This window comes from Podarcis erhardii (assembly GCF_964252035.2).
Source record: "Podarcis erhardii genome assembly, chromosome: 13".
NCBI classification, from domain to species: domain Eukaryota; kingdom Metazoa; phylum Chordata; class Lepidosauria; order Squamata; family Lacertidae; genus Podarcis; species Podarcis erhardii.
In genome coordinates this window covers 17,130,606-17,147,895 of record NC_138502.1, presented here as the reverse complement: position 1 = coordinate 17,147,895, position 17,290 = coordinate 17,130,606, and the positions used below count along the sequence as shown (strand labels likewise).

Below are 17,290 nucleotides of genomic sequence, written 5' to 3'. Positions count from 1 at the left end.
ACTGGAAAAGTTGCCAGAAGAATGGTCTGAAAATACAAATCTGGGAGGGAATTTGATTCACAGACCACCAGTGCAGCTGGAATAGCAGGCAAGGAAAAGGTATGTCACACAACCAAAGGAAGACCTGGCAGAATGACAGTGCAGGGAGGGAAATGGGCAGGCAGGCGGAGGAATAGTTGGAGGAACACAGAGAGGGAAGAATGAAAGAACGTTAGGAGGACAAGAACAATCTTAATGCACAGGGCAGCAGCCACTCCCAAGTCACTAGCTGCTCAGGAGGCACCAAACAGATGTCAAGGATGGAGGAGACTCAGGAAGAAGGTATCCCAGCTGGTGGGCCTTGCTTTCTTTGGAGGAGAGTCCTGGACAACAAATACTTTTTTCTTATGGGGGACAAGTGGGAGAACAGGGGAATCAACTCACCAATAGTCAGAGTAAGGAAGCTTAAGGCGTGGCTTGGCCAGTTTCATCTGCTGCTCCTTGACGACAAAGGTCAGCACTTCCTCATCAGAGAGATGACGGTAAGGCTGGGAGCCAAACTCAAAAAGCTCCCAGATGGTCACCCCCATAGACCTGGCAAACAAAGGGAGCAGAGAGATTAAGCCCAGAACTATGGACTCCAAAGAAGTGAAAGCAGAAAACAAAGAAGAAAATCATTGCAGGTGCCATGGGTGAGGCCTTATAACCCCACCCCTTTTACCCTTTCTTGCTTAGCCCCACAAAACCAAGAACCCCAGCCCAGATAATAAAGGAAATAGCAGCCCAGGGATTTGTTTCAGGAAAGCAGGGAGCTGCCTTATACGGAGTCTAACCATTGGCTCATCTAGCTCAGTATCCTCTAGTCTGATTGGCAGCAGCTCTCCAGGTGCCAGGGAGGAGCTTTTCCCAGGCTCACACCTGGAGACACCAGGGATCAAACCTGGTAGCTTCTGCATGCGAGGCAGAGCCAGGGGTGCCAATTTGAATAAAATATTGGGGGGCTCAGGTAAGTCCCATCCCACATAATTGATCACACACCATTTGAACGGCAATGCCCATCAACTAAGGGAATCCTCAAATAATTTATTCAAGGGCTCCCTCAGTTTATTTATTTACTCTTAGAATAATTTATTTGGGAGTGGACAAAGGGACCTCGCCCCCTAGGAGTTGGTTCCTATGGCTGAGGCTCTATCACTGAAGTACAATACCTAGGGTTGAGTCTTAGAACATCTGAAGATTAAGATGTCCCTGAGAATACACATAGTACGTTTCCTAAATGTCTGCAACACTACGGACTTCCCCTTTCTCGCACTCCTTAGGGGTAAAGCAGTGGTAAAAAATATTTGCCCTCCCTCCCAGATGCTGATGGACTACAACTCCCATCAGACCCAACAAGCATGGCCAATGGTCAGAAGTGATGGGAGCTGTAGTTCAGCAAGATATGAAGGGCCAGAGGTTCCTCACACCTGATGGAAAGGAACACGACAGTATTGAGAGCTTATATGGTAGCACTAGACACCATTTTCCCTGTAAATACAAATGTAACCATTAAAAAAAAGAAGAAGAAGTCTGAAATTTCAAGATTACAAATGTTGGTTTTTGAAGGGCATTAACAATAAATAATTCTAAGAGTGTTAAATGAAATAATATAAGGTACAGTGGTGCCCCGCAAGACGAACGCCTCGGAAGACGAAAAACTCGCTAGACGAAGGAGTTTTTCGTTTTCTTAGCCGCTTCGCAAGACGCATTTCCCTATGGGCTTGCTTCGCAAAACGAAGCTTGCCCCTCAAGCTCCGGGGATAGCGGGGAAGTGCAGCGCGTTTTCCCCGCTGTCCCCGGACCTCTTTTGAAGCAAGGGGCGGCGGGGAAAAGATCGCTTCTCCCCGTTGCCAGCCCCGCAATCTCCGGGGACAGAGGGGAAGGCATGCGCGCCTTCCCCTCTCTCCCCGGACCCCTTTCGAACCAAGGGGCGGCAACGGAGAGAAGCGATTCTCCCTGCTGCCCCTTCCCTTGCTTTAAAACAGGTCCGGGGACAGAGGGAAAGGCGCACGCGCCTTCCCCTCTGTCCCCGGAGATTGCGGGGCAGGCAATGGGGAGAAGCAATCTTCTCCCCGCCGCCCCTTGCACGGCGCTTCCCCTCTGTCCCCGGACGGTCTCCATAGGAACGCATTGATTGATTTTCAATGCATTCCTATGGGAAACCGTGCTTCGCAAGACGAAAAACTCGCAAGAAGAAAAAACTTGCGGAACGAATTAATTTCGTCTTGCGAGGCACCACTGTATTAACATACCAGATTGAAAATTCTATACCCTGGGTTGGTTTATTTATGTGTATGTTTGTTTTCTTGTATTTGTTTCCTGCCTTTTTCTCTCAGTGGGACCACAGAGAGGCCGACAGTACATTATCACACAGCAGCACACAACAACAAAATTACACAACCAGAAATCAAAGCAGAAGTGAAACAGCAATAAGGCTCCCAGACTCTCACAAAATCCCTAAACCAAAAGAGCATCCATAAACTAGACATGTTATTTTAAAAATTCAAATCAACTAGGTCAGAATTGAACTGGATCCAGCTGGATCCCTTATCTCCCCTCACCCCCTGCTGGTCAATTTTTAAACCAGTGGGTGCCCACCTGTCAATCACCTGATGTCATAACATCAGGTAACCACTTGGAAAAGGCTCACTCTCAGCACCAATCAGCTGATGGGTACTGAGAGTGAGCTCCTTTGAAGGCATGGTGTTAGCACCAATCAGCTGTTTGAGGCTGACAGTACGTCTTCAAAGAACGCCCTTTGAAGTTTCTTTACAGGGGAGGGTTGCAGTTAGGCTGCACTTGCAAATGAAGAGGGAAAATGTCAAGTTTGCAGGTATGGTTTGACACCAAAGAGTGCCTGTAAATGTGCTTTGAAGGCACACAACCAGGCAAAGTACTGATGATCAGCTTTTGCAAAAGCACAGATCAGCTGGCGTGGGGTGCCTGTAAACCCCACATTGCTACGTATTTACACCTGACATAGGGCAGATGGTCATGACTCAGCAGACTCGTGACTCATGAGTCATATGAGGCCTGCTGGGCTTAATTAGGCCCACTGGCCAGTGGTTCCCCACCACTGAACATGGTAGATATAAATTTTAATATTTGTAAGCAAAATTCGGAGCATTCCCTTGAGGCTTTTAAAACCAAGTTTGTTTCAGCTCTAGCCCTATTGGATCCAGGGGTGCAAAAATGCAAACTAAGGTTGCAATCCTTTGCACAGTTACCTGGGAGTAAGCCCCATTAAACTTGGTGGTGCTTACTTCAGTCAAACCTTGGTTCCCGAACGGCTTAGTTGCCGAACAAACTGACTCCAGAATGCTACAAACCCGGAAGTAAGTGTTCCAGTTTGCGAACATTTTTCGGAAGCCGAACATCTAGTGCAGCTTCCACTTGAGTGCAGGAAGCTCCTGCAGCCAATCGGAAGCTGTGGCATGGTTTTTGAATGGTTTCGGGAGTCGAACGGAGTCCCAGAATGGATTAAGTTTGAGAACCAAGGTACAGTGGTACCTCGGATTAAGAACTTAATCCGTTCCGGAGGTCCGTTCTTAGCCTGAAACTGTTCTTGACCTGAAGCACCACTTTAGCTAATGGGGCCTCCTCCTGCTGCTGTGCCGCCACAGCACGATTTCTGTTCTCATCCTGAAGCAAAGTTCTTAACCCGAGGTACTATTTCTGGGTTAGCGGAGTCTGTAACCTGAAGCATCTGTAACCTGAAGCATCTGTAACCCGAGGTACCACTGTATAGGGTTGCGCTGTGAATTCCCTCAAGCGCAGGTGTGTGTGGGGGGGTGTCTCTTTGCAACTCACCAGACATTGCTCTGCTTGGTTTGATCCACTACAATGAGGCTTCCATGCATCTCATCCAACAGTTCCGGGGCAACCCAGCGCAAAGGGATCCATAGCCGGTCTGGAGTGATGTAATAGTCTTCCTATGAACAGATATGAGGAATGGGTGGAACAGGGCTGGAGATGCAGACTCTCCAAAGATTCACAGATGAAAATAGGGGCGTTGAGCCTTTCCAAGCAGGTGTCTTTCTGTGGGTATATTCCACAATATGTCCCTGACACAATATTGGTGCATTTACTGATGGGTTTTGTATGCTTTATTAACAGTTCTGTGATGCTTCTTCAGTGCTACCATCTTACTGCTGCCCAGAGGGGCTACAGAACAACAAAAGCAGGACAAAAATAAACCAGATCCTTTGTGATAGCAAAAGGGATTTCAGCAGAAAGTTACTATATATGTGCTGATTGGAAATTATGCAGGAGGATCACCCAAAAAAACCTGATGTCACCAGACACAGGCAAACAGGCAAACACATTTCAATCTACCTGCAGGGGCCTTGTGGCATGGATAGCCCCACCCCTCACCTTGTAGTTGTTGTGCGACAGGCCGTAGTCTCCAACGCGCACTGTGAGGTCAGAGGTCAGCAAGCAGTTCCGAAGGGCCAGATCACTAGGGAGGGATAGAAAAATACCCAGTAAGGGTGGCTTGGAGGTGGGTGGGCCAGGGGATGGAGAGAGAGAGAGTAAAGGGCACCTTTCTTCACCAGCTTTCCCTTCCTGTTTATTTAATTTAATGCAGCCAATTGCCCCAAAATAAACAGAATAGCACTAACTAATCAGGTGCCACCAAGAGCTTGGATACATAGTGGAAAAAATAAGTAGAAAAAAATTGTAATGGACACCATTACAAGACCAGGTCCACTGGTTGGAGGGGGCTAGGGAGGGGGGCAGAAGTGCCCTTCTTTGGGCGGATAGGAGTTTTTCTGGTGCAGGGAGCCAAACCCAGTGTCCCCCCTGTATGCCATGGGAAATCCCATGGTGTAAAGCAGTAATTCCATTGGTAAAATGATGCATTCTTGCCAGGGGTGGGCAGAGCAGGAATGGCCCTGGATACAAAGCTTCTCCACCCCCCAAAAAAATCCCAGAATGAAGCTAATCAGCTATACCAGCCTGTAGCTGGCATAGTTAATTTCCCACCCCTGAAGCCTATGGAGGGGTTTAAAAACAAATGAAAAACAAGATAGGCTGAGATGAAGCTAGACAAAATTTGCCCTTACCCATCACTCCCCACCCCAGTTACAACTGCTCTGCTGAATGACAACAAAGCATTACAAACTTTGGGTGGCACCAGAGAAAAAGTCCTGTTTTAGATGCCCCCCTCATCTTCAAATGTGAGACACTCCGAGTAAGGCCTCAGCAGAAGATCTCAGCAGATAGGCAGGTTCACACATCTGTTCTGCCCCCGACCTGCTCAAGCTATACTCAATGGGACTGAATTTGCCTCTCAGAGGTAAAGCAAAGTAAAAGTAAAGGACCCCTGGATGGTTAAGTCCAGTCAAAGGCGACTATGGGGCTGCGGCGCACATCTCACTTTCAGGCCAAGGGAGCTGACATTTGTCCACAGACAGCTTTCCAGGCCATGTGGCCAGCATGACGCTTCTGGTGCAACCTCACACCTTGATGGAAGGCAGAGTGCACGGAAATGTCATTTACCTTCCTGCCACAGCAGTACCTATTTATCTACTTGCACTGGTGTGCTTTCAAACTGCTAGGTTGGCAGGAGCTGGAATGGAGCAACAGGAGCTCACCCCATCACAGGGATTCAAACTACCGACCTTCTGATTGGCAAGCCCAAGAGGCTCAGTGGTTTAGACCACAGCACCACCTGTGTCTGGAGTACGGCCCACTACATTTCAAATCATTAAAATTCACATTCATCAGCAAAATCCTTTTGAATTCCAGAGCTTAAACCATACACAGCTCCGTACAGCTCAACATTTCCTGAAAAACCCAAGGATTGTGGTCTCTGGTCTACCTGTGGATGTAGTTGTTTTTATGCAAATGTAGCACTCCCAGAGTGATCTCGTAAGCCATGCGCTGTAGTGTGCTGAGGTCACGGGTCAGCAGGTCAGGGGTCATCCCATCTGCTTTGCGCTGAGCTCGAAGGTAACGTTTCAGATCTCCCTGGAGGAACACAGAGCGAGAAAAGGGTTGGCGAGCAAAGTCAGTGAAGCTAGCACAAAGTTTCCTACAGACCCAAGCAAATTCCCCAACCTCACGTGAAAAAACAGAATGTCCCTTTTTTCCCAGGACACTTGGCAGCTATGGCCAAACAGATGGAGTGATGTTAGGATAACCTTTCCCACCACTCCCCACAGCGATCTGTTTGGACCCCTGGCAAGAGCAATCTATCCCTTTTGTGTTTTCCCACCCAAATTCATCTCTCGGCTTAAGGATACTTACCAGCTGGCAGAATTCCATGATGAGCAGGAAAGGGATGGTCTCTGTGCACAGACCGAGGCATTGCAATATGTTTGGATGCTGGAGGCTTCTTGAGGGAAGTGGGTGGACGGAGAGAAGGGCAGAAAGAGGAGGGGAAAAGAAGGTTTTGCTCCATTCATCACAAAGAGGCGGCACCTGTTTCTGCTCAGTTTTCGAGGGCTGAAAGTGTACCCCAACTGCATTTTAGCAAATAAAATTAAAAAGAGCTGACACTACATTCCAAAGTAAGCAAAGTGTTATGTACTGAAGTTCTCACCCTGGGCCAGCAGGGGGATACTGTAGATAGTTCAGGTCCACATATGCAAATAAGGGATCGAAAGTAATGTTCAGTGATTGGATAGTTACAAAAAGTTGTTACAGTTACGTTGTACTGGAGCTCTATATAAACAGGCTGGCTGAACCCTTCAGTTCAGTTCTGTTCTGGCCTCTGAATAAACAAGAGCTGTTTGAAGAATCGCTGTGTCGTCTGATATGTTCACCCACAACTTAACACAAAGCTCGACTGGGTTGAGTATAAATCCATTTAAAAAAGATTCCTTCTTTCCTATGCTCCTCCCTTTTCTTATGTTCCGCCAGGCTTTTTTATTTAGAGCAGGGAGTACAGTCGTACCTTGGAAGTTGAACGGAATCTGTCCCGGAAGTCCATTTGACTTCCAAAACATTCGGAAACCAAAGCGCAGCTTCTGATTGGGCTCAGGAAGCTCCTGCAGCCAATCGGAAGCCGCGGAAGCCCCGTCAGATGTTCGGCTTCCAAAAATAGTTCGCAAACCGGAACAGTCACTTCTGGGTTTGCGGTGTTCGGGAGCCAAAACGTTTGGGAATTAAGTGTTTGACTTCCGAGGTACAACTGCAATTGTGTTACTGGAGTCTCTCCTATTACATGATGATGGGCTACTGGGGAGACTGGCATGAGTTATAACACTTACTGGAATCATGGACAGCTTTAGCTCTTGCAGCAGCCGCCTCAAAATAAGGTAGCTGTTTATATGGGGATATTTTGCCCCTTGTTTCTTCCTCCCACTTCAGTTTCTCCTGCTTCTTACCGATATGGTTGGGCCTCTGACAGGAATTTCCTCTGCTCCAGTGGCCCAGCACTCACCCGTAGCTCCTTCACTACCACCTGTGCAGGGGTGAAATCTGAGAATATTTCACCCAGGATTACCTGTGGAACAGGGGGGGAAACGGTTACTAACCAGAGCTGTGAACACACGCTCCCATCCAGTGTGATCCTACCACTGGTTTAGGGAAGCGGTGTCCACACGACATTGGCCACGATCCATATCTATCCTGTCATTTCTTATGAAACATTGCACATCCATTTTTTTTCTCTTCCAAACTAGCTTCAGAGTTCAGAAAAAGAATGACCTGGAGCGATTTAAGCCAGGGATATGTATGCAGCCTGGAACCAACTAAACAGAACACATCTCGCCAGTTGTTACAGGGCTACTCTGACTGCCAGTTCATTTCTGGGCACAATTCAAAGGTAATTCGTAATTACCTATAAAGCCCTACCCAGCTTTGTGTCCGGATACCGCCTTTTACCACACAAGACTCACTGAACCTTCTGTTCATTTTTGAAGGCTTCTCTCTATGTCCCTCTAATCTAAATTTAGGCAGGTGGCAACTGGAGAGAGAGGACCTTATCGATCCTGGTTATTTAAATGTAAGATGGCTGTAGGTTTTCTTTTATCCTTTCCACCCAATATTGAGATTTATTTATTTGTCCTGTATTGTGCAATTGACTGGTCACACCCACACTACACAGTTAGAGAACATTTAACGGACATTTAAAGGACATAAGAATCTGCAGAACTGTCGTTTACCCCTCACAGAGCTACAATTCCCTGCAACCTTAACAAACTACACTTCTCAGGATCCTTTGGTGGAAGCCATGTGCTTTAAAATATATGGCGTGGATGTAACCATGGTTGTTGTTTTATTTACTGTTGTTTCATTTTGTGCATCTGCATTACATAAGTGTCCTGTTACTCTGTTGTTGTTGTTAATAGCTGCATAATAATATTTCAAATTATTGCTATTTTTAAACTTACAGTGGCTCTTCATATTCCCTGAGAATAAAACTGGAGCCCGCAGGAAAGAACCTTGGGTCCCACAACAAAAATCACATCCCCAACAACAAGCTTTTGCTCACCTTTCCAAACCAGCCATTTCCAATCTCCTGCAAATAACTGAGGTGTTGTCTGCTGAGTCCCAAGTGTTTAACTAGATCTGAAAGAGAGACAGAGCGTGGCAGTAACAGAAGTCAATGTCATGACCCGATGACTTGAGCATGAACCTCCCAACTTTGTTTCCCCCCACGTTCAAAAGTTAATAGACAAGCTACTGGGACATAAGCTGGCAGCAGCAGCTGATGAGGCAGGATGGTACCAGCTTCCTGGCAAATATAATGAGCGCTGCTTCTCCCTTTGTAGGCCACCTATCATTCCGGGCAAGAATGGAGAACCTTTGGCCCTCCAAATGTTGCTGAACTACAATTCCCATCAGCCCTAGCAAACACAGAAAATGGCGGAGGTTGTTGTTCAACAGCGTCTGAAGGACCAAAAGCTCCCCATTCCTCCTCTAGCTTGTCTGCCATCTATATGGGGCCAAGCTGGTGTGGGATTTGTTTGTTTATTTTTCCAAATTTATAATCCACACTTCCATAAAAATAGAACTAGGCGGAGTACACATATAAGGGTAAAATCAGAAGAGCCATAATAAGAGCAATAAATATCAATAAATACTGGCTGGCTATGAGGGGAGGGGGGAATATTGTAAAAGAAAAAGTTTTCAAACGACGTCTGAAGGAAGAGAGGGATGGTTCCTGCCAAGCCTCCATTTGTAGGCAGTTCCACAGGGCAAGGTCTGCCATACAAAAGGCCTGGGACCTAGAGATGGCCAACTGATCCTTAGGGCCATGGGGAGCCACCAGAATGGCCCCATCAGAGGATCCCAGTGATCAAGGTGGAGCATGAGGAATCAGGTGGTCCCCAAGGCACTTTGAGCCCAAGTTGTTTAGGACTTTGTGGATAAACACAAGTACCTTGAACCTGACCCAGTAGGAAACTAGCAAATAAAGAGGCAGGCAGGTGCATGAATGCCCTCTCCAAGGAATCTTACCTGTTTTGGGCATCTGCTGGTTGGAGGACGGGAGAGAGACCTCTGAGAGAGGCAGAATGTAGACATCTGGGATAGACTGAGAGGAGGACGTCTCCTCTGCAGGTGGTGTATATTCTCCAGAATATTCTTCTCCATCAGGGTTCTCAAATTCCTGCCAGGTGGGCAGAGGTGAGTGTAAGGATGATAAGATATTCTGCTGGTTTCCCCATTATTTCCCAGTCTGTTGCCTGAATTAGCAACCTCAGTGTTTCCCCATGGCCTTGCCATCCCCAAGCGCCAGAACCCACCAGCAGGGCTGGTGCCAGGTTTAATGGGGACCTTGGCATGGCCAATGTAACACCACCAACACCAGAGTTACCCCTGCGGCACCTGATCTTCCCCTTTGTGGGACAACACTGCCGCCCTCCTCTTCCCTTCCGCCCTGACGTCTCTCTTAATCCTGTTTAAAAACATTCTTCACGGCTACAATAACAGCTTCGCTGGCACCTCCCTCAGCACCTGGGCTCTGAGAAAGGGCCAAAGACATCCTTTATAGAGACAAGCATTTTGGTGATGTGGTGGCCTGGAGAATGCCTCTGCCGTCACTTCTGTGGTTTGCCATGGCGGCTCGAAAGACTTTTTAAACACAGAGGACTGACCTTTGGCGCTCCTTTCTACTATTGCGGCTCAGTTAATAGAGCATGAGACTCTTAATCTCAGGGTTGTGGGTTCGAGCCCCACTTTGGGCAAAAGAATCATGCATTGCAGAGAGTTGGACTAGACAATTCTCTTGGACCCAACTGTACAAGTCTATGATTATTAACTTTTTCAAAAAAATAAATGATTTTCAAAAGCCTTTTTAGCTATCACAGCAAACCGCACTAGCGCAGGCAATGCCTAGCCATCTCACCAAGAATGCCAGAATCTGAGAAGAAGGACCCTTTGGCCCCTTTCTCAGTGCCCAAGCAAGGAGGTGGAGGTTGCTAGCCAACTGCTATGGGGTGGAGCTGGACCCAATGGTGAGCTAGTGGGCAGCAGATCAGGCTGGTGAGGAGCACTTTAGAGTAATGGGGCCCACAGGAAATGCCCAATGTCGTTAACCGCTGGTACAAGGTCTTCTCACCAACATGAGGGATGGGGAACTTGTGTCCCTCCCATCATCCCTGACCTTCAGGGATGGCTATAGGTTTTGCTTAGGAAACTGTACACTCCAATCCATGATGCTGTTTAGCTTCACAGAATACAAGCCACAAATGCCTTTCAGCAAATAACAACAACAACAACATCCCTTCCCCAAAGCATTCCACGACCACCTCAAATCCCCACAACCAGGCTCACCTTGAACCCGACATCGCCCCGCTTGCAGCACAGGCAGGTGAGGAGGAGGAAGATAAAGGCCAGCAAGCCTGAGCAGGAGATCAGGACCACAGCATAGGGAGGGGCCAGGGGAGCCCGGCCTTGGGACAAACCATCTGCAGGGGAGGCAAGAGGCAGAGGAAGAAAGGGGACAGGGTCTTTCTCTAAAGCACATTTTAAAATGTCAAAAGCTAGGTTTGTCCACAACCCATAATATGGCATTTATAAGAATCAGCCAAAGCAGCTGGGCTGACCCAAACTTTTTTCGTTGCCCAAGGCAAAATACAAGATGACACCCTCCTATTACTTGTATAGAAGAAATGAGACTAGGTTGTACACACATCACACATTGAAAGCATCTTGCTTCCCCACGCAGAATCCTGGGCGCTGCAATATGTTAAGGTGCTGGGAACTATAGTTCTGTGAGGGGTAAACTACAATTCACAGGGTTCTTTGGGGGAATCAATGTACTTTCAATGTGCTTTAAAGACATGGTGCATATGCAGCCTGAGAGCTGAAGACAGGAGACAGGCTAGCCTCCTCCACCTTGCCTGAGGGCAGCGTACGTGCTTAGGAGGTGCAGAGAAACCCCTAGGGAACACACAGCTTTGTCCAACACCTCGCTGCCATTGCCTGTCTTCCACCATCCACCACCTGAGGCAGCCGCCTCACTCTGCCTAACGCTAGGACCGGGAGTGAGAGTAAATAAGCAAGCATTCAAATTTTCTTCCAGAATTCTACATCTTGGGACTGAGATGCAGTCAGTGAGAGAGAATGGAGGACAGATGTCAGGTGTGTGTGTGTTTTTTTTTCAACCCCCCAAATGTAAACAAATTCTCTGTGGTTTCAGCCCTTACACATCTGTTCAGGACCTACAGCACCATTCTCCAGTCATCTGTTATTTCGTGTTTAATCCGGTTCCACCACAAATCTGGCTACACACTTCCCTAGACCAGGGCAGAAACCGTTCCTTCCATTCATCATCATAAACAATCCTCCACTCCTCATCCTCTTAACAAACTACAGTACTACTTACCCTCCCAGCCACGTGACTCCAGTCTCCTCTTTTCCCCACATGCAGACCTCCTGACATCTAGCCCTACAGCGCCCAGTGTGAATGGGTGCTCAGCAAGCTTTTCCTCCATTCCTCCACACTGCCATGCCGGTGGGTCTTTCCAGACAAATGAAGACACCAGTGCCTTGCCACTTGCTCTGCTGCGTGTTGGGCTCAGCACCACCACCCATCCCTACCAATTCTCACTCCCCACAACCTCACTTGGACACCCCAGAAGGTTACCAGCAGCTGAGGAAAGCAGCTATAGCTGCCACCATCTTTCCCTCCCCTCAGAATGCCTTTGGGTTCCATGGACTTGAGGCCTAGAGACATTCTAGGTGATAAAGATGGCTGTGGCAGCAGTTGCTCGCCTATCAAAATGCTTAGGCAAAATTTATATGAAAGGATGGTGGCACCCATCCAGGAGGGTCCTGACATTTGCCCTGACATGCTGGGTTCTGAGGCCGGGTCTTCCCCAATGGAAACTTTTTACCAACTCCCTGTCAATTACTTTATCCATCCCACTTTCCATTCACTGCCAACCACCTGTCCATTTGGTGCCTCAGAAGCAGAACTCTAAACTGTGCAGATGTATTTTTCAGATCTAAAACTGAAAAAAACTAAAACAGTCAATATACTGCCATGGCTATATAAACTGTTTTATACCTCTCTAACTGCCATTACTCCCCCCACCCCCCAAAAAAAGAATTCTGGAAACTGTAGTTTGGTGAAGATGCTGAGGTGTCTAGCCCCTTCCTCCAAAATAATTACAATTCCCAGGGTTTTGTAGGAATGGGAATTGACCGTTAAACCAGTTTAATCCTCTAGTTGGAGGTGTCTCTTTTCTAAAGGCTTGGGGGTGGTTACATGGAAAAAGTTATACCAGAAATGGAAATCCAGCTGGATTTTCCAGGGAAAATATATGAATCCCTACATTAAGAGAAGCCTGGCAAACAGTCTGCAGTGAGCCCATAGACTTTTTCTTGATGAAGCAAAGAGGAATGTCACATCCTCTGTCCCGAGCCCATCATGAAGTCATGGGACTTCCCACCAAACTGCTTCTTCTGACATCACCCAAATGGCCTTGATTAGCCTGTCCCTAAATGGGCTACTAGAACAATCATTTGTTTCCCTATGGATTTTTCTGCCCTTGTCTGCAGAAGAAAGCATCTGGGCCAAAAAGGTCCAAGGTCTCAACCCAGGACGCCCTACCCTCCAGGTGACATCATGGCAAGTAAGCCAATGGTAGCCTGAGTCCCACCACTCCAGCCTGCAGTATGGCACCAGAGCATGTATAGAACGAGAGGTGAAAAAGAGAGGGAAATATTGGAAGGGTTGTACATGAGGGAACACACTGACTTTGCAAGAGAAAGAGGAAGGGCTTTGATTATAACTCAGGAAAAAACTTTCCAGCTGTTGGAACAGTAGGGGTGACAGGATCCTGAAATAAAACTCATTAGCTACTTTGTCAAGAATAACATTGAATTTGTCCAAAGCTGCATACACACTTTAAAGCACATTAAAAGCACATTCCCCTCCTCCTCAAGGAATTTGAGGCAGTGTAGTTTCTTAAGGATTTCTGGGAACTGCAACTCATGAGGGGTAAACTACAAAGCTTAGAATTCTTTGATGAAAAGAATGTGTTTTGAATGTCCTTTAAGGGTATAAGGAAGATAAAACTCCTGGCCTGTTTGACAGGCCTTTTGATCCAACAGTGTTTCAGAATTCACTGCGAGGAACTAATCTTTGTGATTATTTCTGTCTCGCAGAAAACAAGAACCCTATCGGATCGGACCAAAAGTTGATCCAATGCAAACATCCTGTTTCACGCAACAGGCCAGGCAGTGACTTCCAGTAAAACCACAAGCAATGTCCCCTTGTCCTAATCTCTGGCCGCAGCCACGCTATACATTTAAAGAGCATGGTTTCCCCCAAGGAATCATGGGAAGTGTAGTTTGTTAAGGGTGCTGGGAATTGTAGCTCTATGAGGAGTCATATGCTTTAAATGTATGGTGTGGGTGTGACCTCTGTCCCCCACCCCCACCCTCTCTCTCTCTCTCTCTCACACACACACACACACACACTTGTAAACACCCCACAAGCTAACATTATGAGTAAAGTCTTTATTGCTCCCATTTTACAGAAGGGTAAGCAGTGGATAAGGTCCTGTCACTTACTCTTACCTGTACGATCCATCAGTACATATCCACCCACCCTTCCCTTCAGCTTTTCGTCCCTTACGCACACACCTCTACCTTCCTCTCTCTTTCAGCTCATCTTCACAACCCCCCTTCAGGCCCCAAGTACCTTCTCTATCTCAGGCATGCCGGCCCTCCCAGCACTTCAGCAGTCCCACAGCACATGCCAATTCCCACAAAACTCTACCACCACCAGACCCTTGTGCCAAGGGCACATCCATAGTGAGTCACGCCGCTCTCTCCAGATGGCTGCCAGACCAAATGTGGCTTCATGCTATATATTCAAGATGCCACAGACCTCACGCCCACCCCTCCCCACCTCTCTCTCTCTCTCTCTCTCTCTCACACACACACACACACACACACACAACACACACACACACATTCCTTGTTTTCTTCACACACTAATCCCAGATCTTTGCTGCTGTGCTCTAATCATGGGCCCCACCATGTACAAAAACATATTTGTTCTCACACAACCCAAATAACTTCTCTTCTTGTTTGCCACTCCTTCAGCCCCTCCAGGTCTACTCAATTTCCCTCGCCAGGGTCGGAAAGGAAGAAGGGGTGGGGGGAATCCAGTCAACCAGCAAACACCGCCGGCATAGGCATCTGAGGAAAACCAGCAATGATTAATTTGGTCTGTACAGGAATCCCAGCCTTCTCACCGGAATGGAATTTATTAACCCAGAAAACACCGCCAGCCTCTTGTTTGGGAAGCGAGAAATCCCGCAAGCCCTGCCGCCGTGCCCAGCTTTGCACACATGAAAGTGGGATGGTTGTCCAATTTGGGCAGGTAACCTATCACACAAACAGGTGGCCACAGATGGTGGAGGCAAGAGAGGCAAAGGCAAGGAGGGGTGGCCACTGTCACAGATGAATGGGAACCCTCGCAACCTGCCAAGAAGACTCACCGTTTTCCGAAGGCGCTGCCAAAGCTTTCTCTGGGTTGAAATACGACATGGACGCAGCCAGGAGAAGGAAGGGGCCTTGTCTTAGCATCTTAGGGGGAGTCTGGGATCATGGATCAGGAAGGCGGGGAGAGGTCTCAAGACGTAGGTGCGGGGTGGGGGGTGGGGAGTGGAGAGAGAGGGGGAGAGAGAGAGGGAGGGAGAGATCCGCCACCCAGCAATGCACAGAAAAGCAGAAACACGGTGGGCATCAGTCATCAGAAGGGATGGAGCAGAGCCGAAGACGCCAAGAACAATGGTACCCAACAGATCGTTGTGTCCCCTGCATCCTTCGGAGGATGTGCGACCGCTTGGCTGGCTGCTACCTGGATCTCATCCCCAGGCATCATCTTCTCTCGTTGCCGAAGAAGGGGAGGAGATGGGAAATGGAATAAATAAAGAGGGAGGGGAGGGCAGAGGATAGTCAAAGGTGGCTGAAGAGAAGTGGCGGCAAGGATGGAGGGGGGGCGAAGAAAGCCATTGTAACAATAGGTGATCTCACATGGGGAGGGGGAGGGAACAGGAGGAAGCAGATGTGTGGGGAGGAGGGGGGGTGGGGAAGAGGTGAAGGAGAAAAACCTAAAATCCCAGTTGAAAGGAAGAAGGAGGAAGGAAGGAAAGAGGGGGAAAAAAGAGGGGAAGAGAAAAAGGGGGGAAGGAGGCTGGGTGTTCCCCCCCCCCCTTCGGAAACCTTGCTCTTCGGGTAGCAGAGAAATTGATGGAGATCAAAGCCCTCCCATGCAGCCCGGGTTGTGGATTGGACAATGGGCATGTCACTTAGGCTGAAGGGAGGAGGATGCAGGAATGGATGGGGGGGTGTTATCACCATGGAGACCTGCTCTTGGGTAGCAGCAGCAGCGACAACAGCATCAGCAGCAGTAGTAGGGAGTGCAGGAGCAAGAAGGTGAAAGGATGGAGTGATTAAAAGAGGGGTTCAGGGCAGTGAGGCAGAGAGGGCTGCAAAAGGGGAGAGGATATTTTGCACACAAGTAGTGCTACGCCGCTGAGCATCTGCCAGATTCAGTGTCATATTCCACAAACACATAAGCATAAGGAGAATCTCCTTCTCTCTCTCACACACACAGGCATAAACAGAGTCTCTCACACACAAACATACACACACAAACATAACAGATCATGCACAATATTTCATGCTTGCAGCAAATGTCTTACACGTAGATAGGAAGTGTTGCTGTATTTATTTACAGTAGCTGCATGCTGCTTTTCGACCACCAAGCAGTGCCCAACAGTGATAAAAAGATTTAAAACGATATTACTGTGAAAACAATTAATTGTTACGTAAACAACAATAAAATTAAAACACTGAATAAAGGGAAACAGCTGCTGAAACAGTGGTGCCAGAATCCCATAAATATCAAATAAACAACCAAACAGGAAAGGCAGAATGAAATATATTTTTTCCCTGTCCTCTGGAAGGAAGAGGTGGCAGAATGTGAGAACAAGGACCGCAGAATGGGTAGGAGGGAATCCCAGAGCCTAGAGGCCGCCACTGAAAAGTCCCTGCTCCATCTCAACGGCAGACTAGACTCCATTCCCATGGGGTCATGAACTGTATTTTATGTCACACAGAACCATTTTCTCAAGGTCATCCATACACGTTGCCTCATGCATCCCAGAGAAAGATTCCCATTCAGATCAGAGAGAAGAAATCTTCAAATGTCCCACCTTCAACAAACATATGGGGCAGGGGATTGGACCTGCTGCAAGCCACAATCACAGCACTGGATGACACTGAGGCCACATCTGCCTGACAGCCACTCATTCAGCTTTGGTCTGAAAAGAGGCCTGTGTACAGACAGGCCTCCACAATTCTGACCAATGAGGAGTGTGGCCAATTGGTGTCAGAAGGGGGAGTTAGTGGGTGCACTAACCACAAGGTGAACAGCCTTAAACATGAGTTCATTGTTGTTGTTGTTTAGTCGTGTCTGACTCTTCGTGACCCCATGGACCAGAGCACGCCAGGCACTCTTCAACATGGGTTCAAATCCTTCCTCAACTCTGATAATCATATTGCATGGTTTTGATCCAGTTACTACCTTCCTGCCTAAGCCCCCTCCTAGGATTTTGTAAAGGAAAAATATGGGATGCTGAAAAATACTCTGCCCTTAGTTTGTTGGAGGTAGAATGCAAACAGGATGAATAAATAATCCAGTGCAAAATGGCAGCAGTTTCCACACATGCTGAAACGGTTTTGGAATCATACGCAGTGTGGTCAATTAAAAAATAATACAGTAAGCCTGCAACTTACACACATTTAACTTGTGCACCTTTAGCTTTACGTATGTGGCATATATAATTTTTAA

The 17,290-nt window shown here is 47.7% G+C and overlaps 1 protein-coding gene across 7 annotated transcripts in view; it reads right to left on the bottom strand.

Moving 5' to 3' along the window:
- Positions 1-15,994, bottom strand: part of LMTK3 (lemur tyrosine kinase 3) — a 28,799-nt gene extending 12,805 nt beyond the window's left edge. The window contains exons 1-10 of one of the 7 annotated variants that reach the window (XR_014150660.1): positions 11,801-12,472; positions 10,747-10,880; positions 9,430-9,580; positions 8,462-8,538; positions 7,353-7,471; positions 6,271-6,358; positions 5,843-5,991; positions 4,393-4,477; positions 3,829-3,950; positions 424-573 (exon numbers count right to left, since the gene is read on the bottom strand). Coding sequence is in view for 6 of the 7 variants with exons in the window: in XM_081837333.1 (XP_081693459.1) it covers positions 424-573; positions 3,829-3,950; positions 4,393-4,477; positions 5,843-5,991; positions 6,271-6,358; positions 7,353-7,471; positions 8,462-8,538; positions 9,430-9,580; positions 10,747-10,880; positions 11,801-11,909 (1,184 nt within the window). In the remaining variant the exon portion in view is untranslated. Of the gene's footprint in view, positions 1-423; positions 574-3,828; positions 3,951-4,392; positions 4,478-5,842; positions 5,992-6,270; positions 6,359-7,352; positions 7,472-8,461; positions 8,539-9,429; positions 9,581-10,746; positions 10,881-11,235; positions 11,594-11,621; positions 12,473-14,930 lie in introns of those variants that run through there. The other 6 variants (XM_081837335.1, XM_081837336.1, XM_081837333.1 and 3 more) reach the window with 6 other exon arrangements.
- Between the last annotated feature and the right edge of the window lie 1,296 nt (positions 15,995-17,290).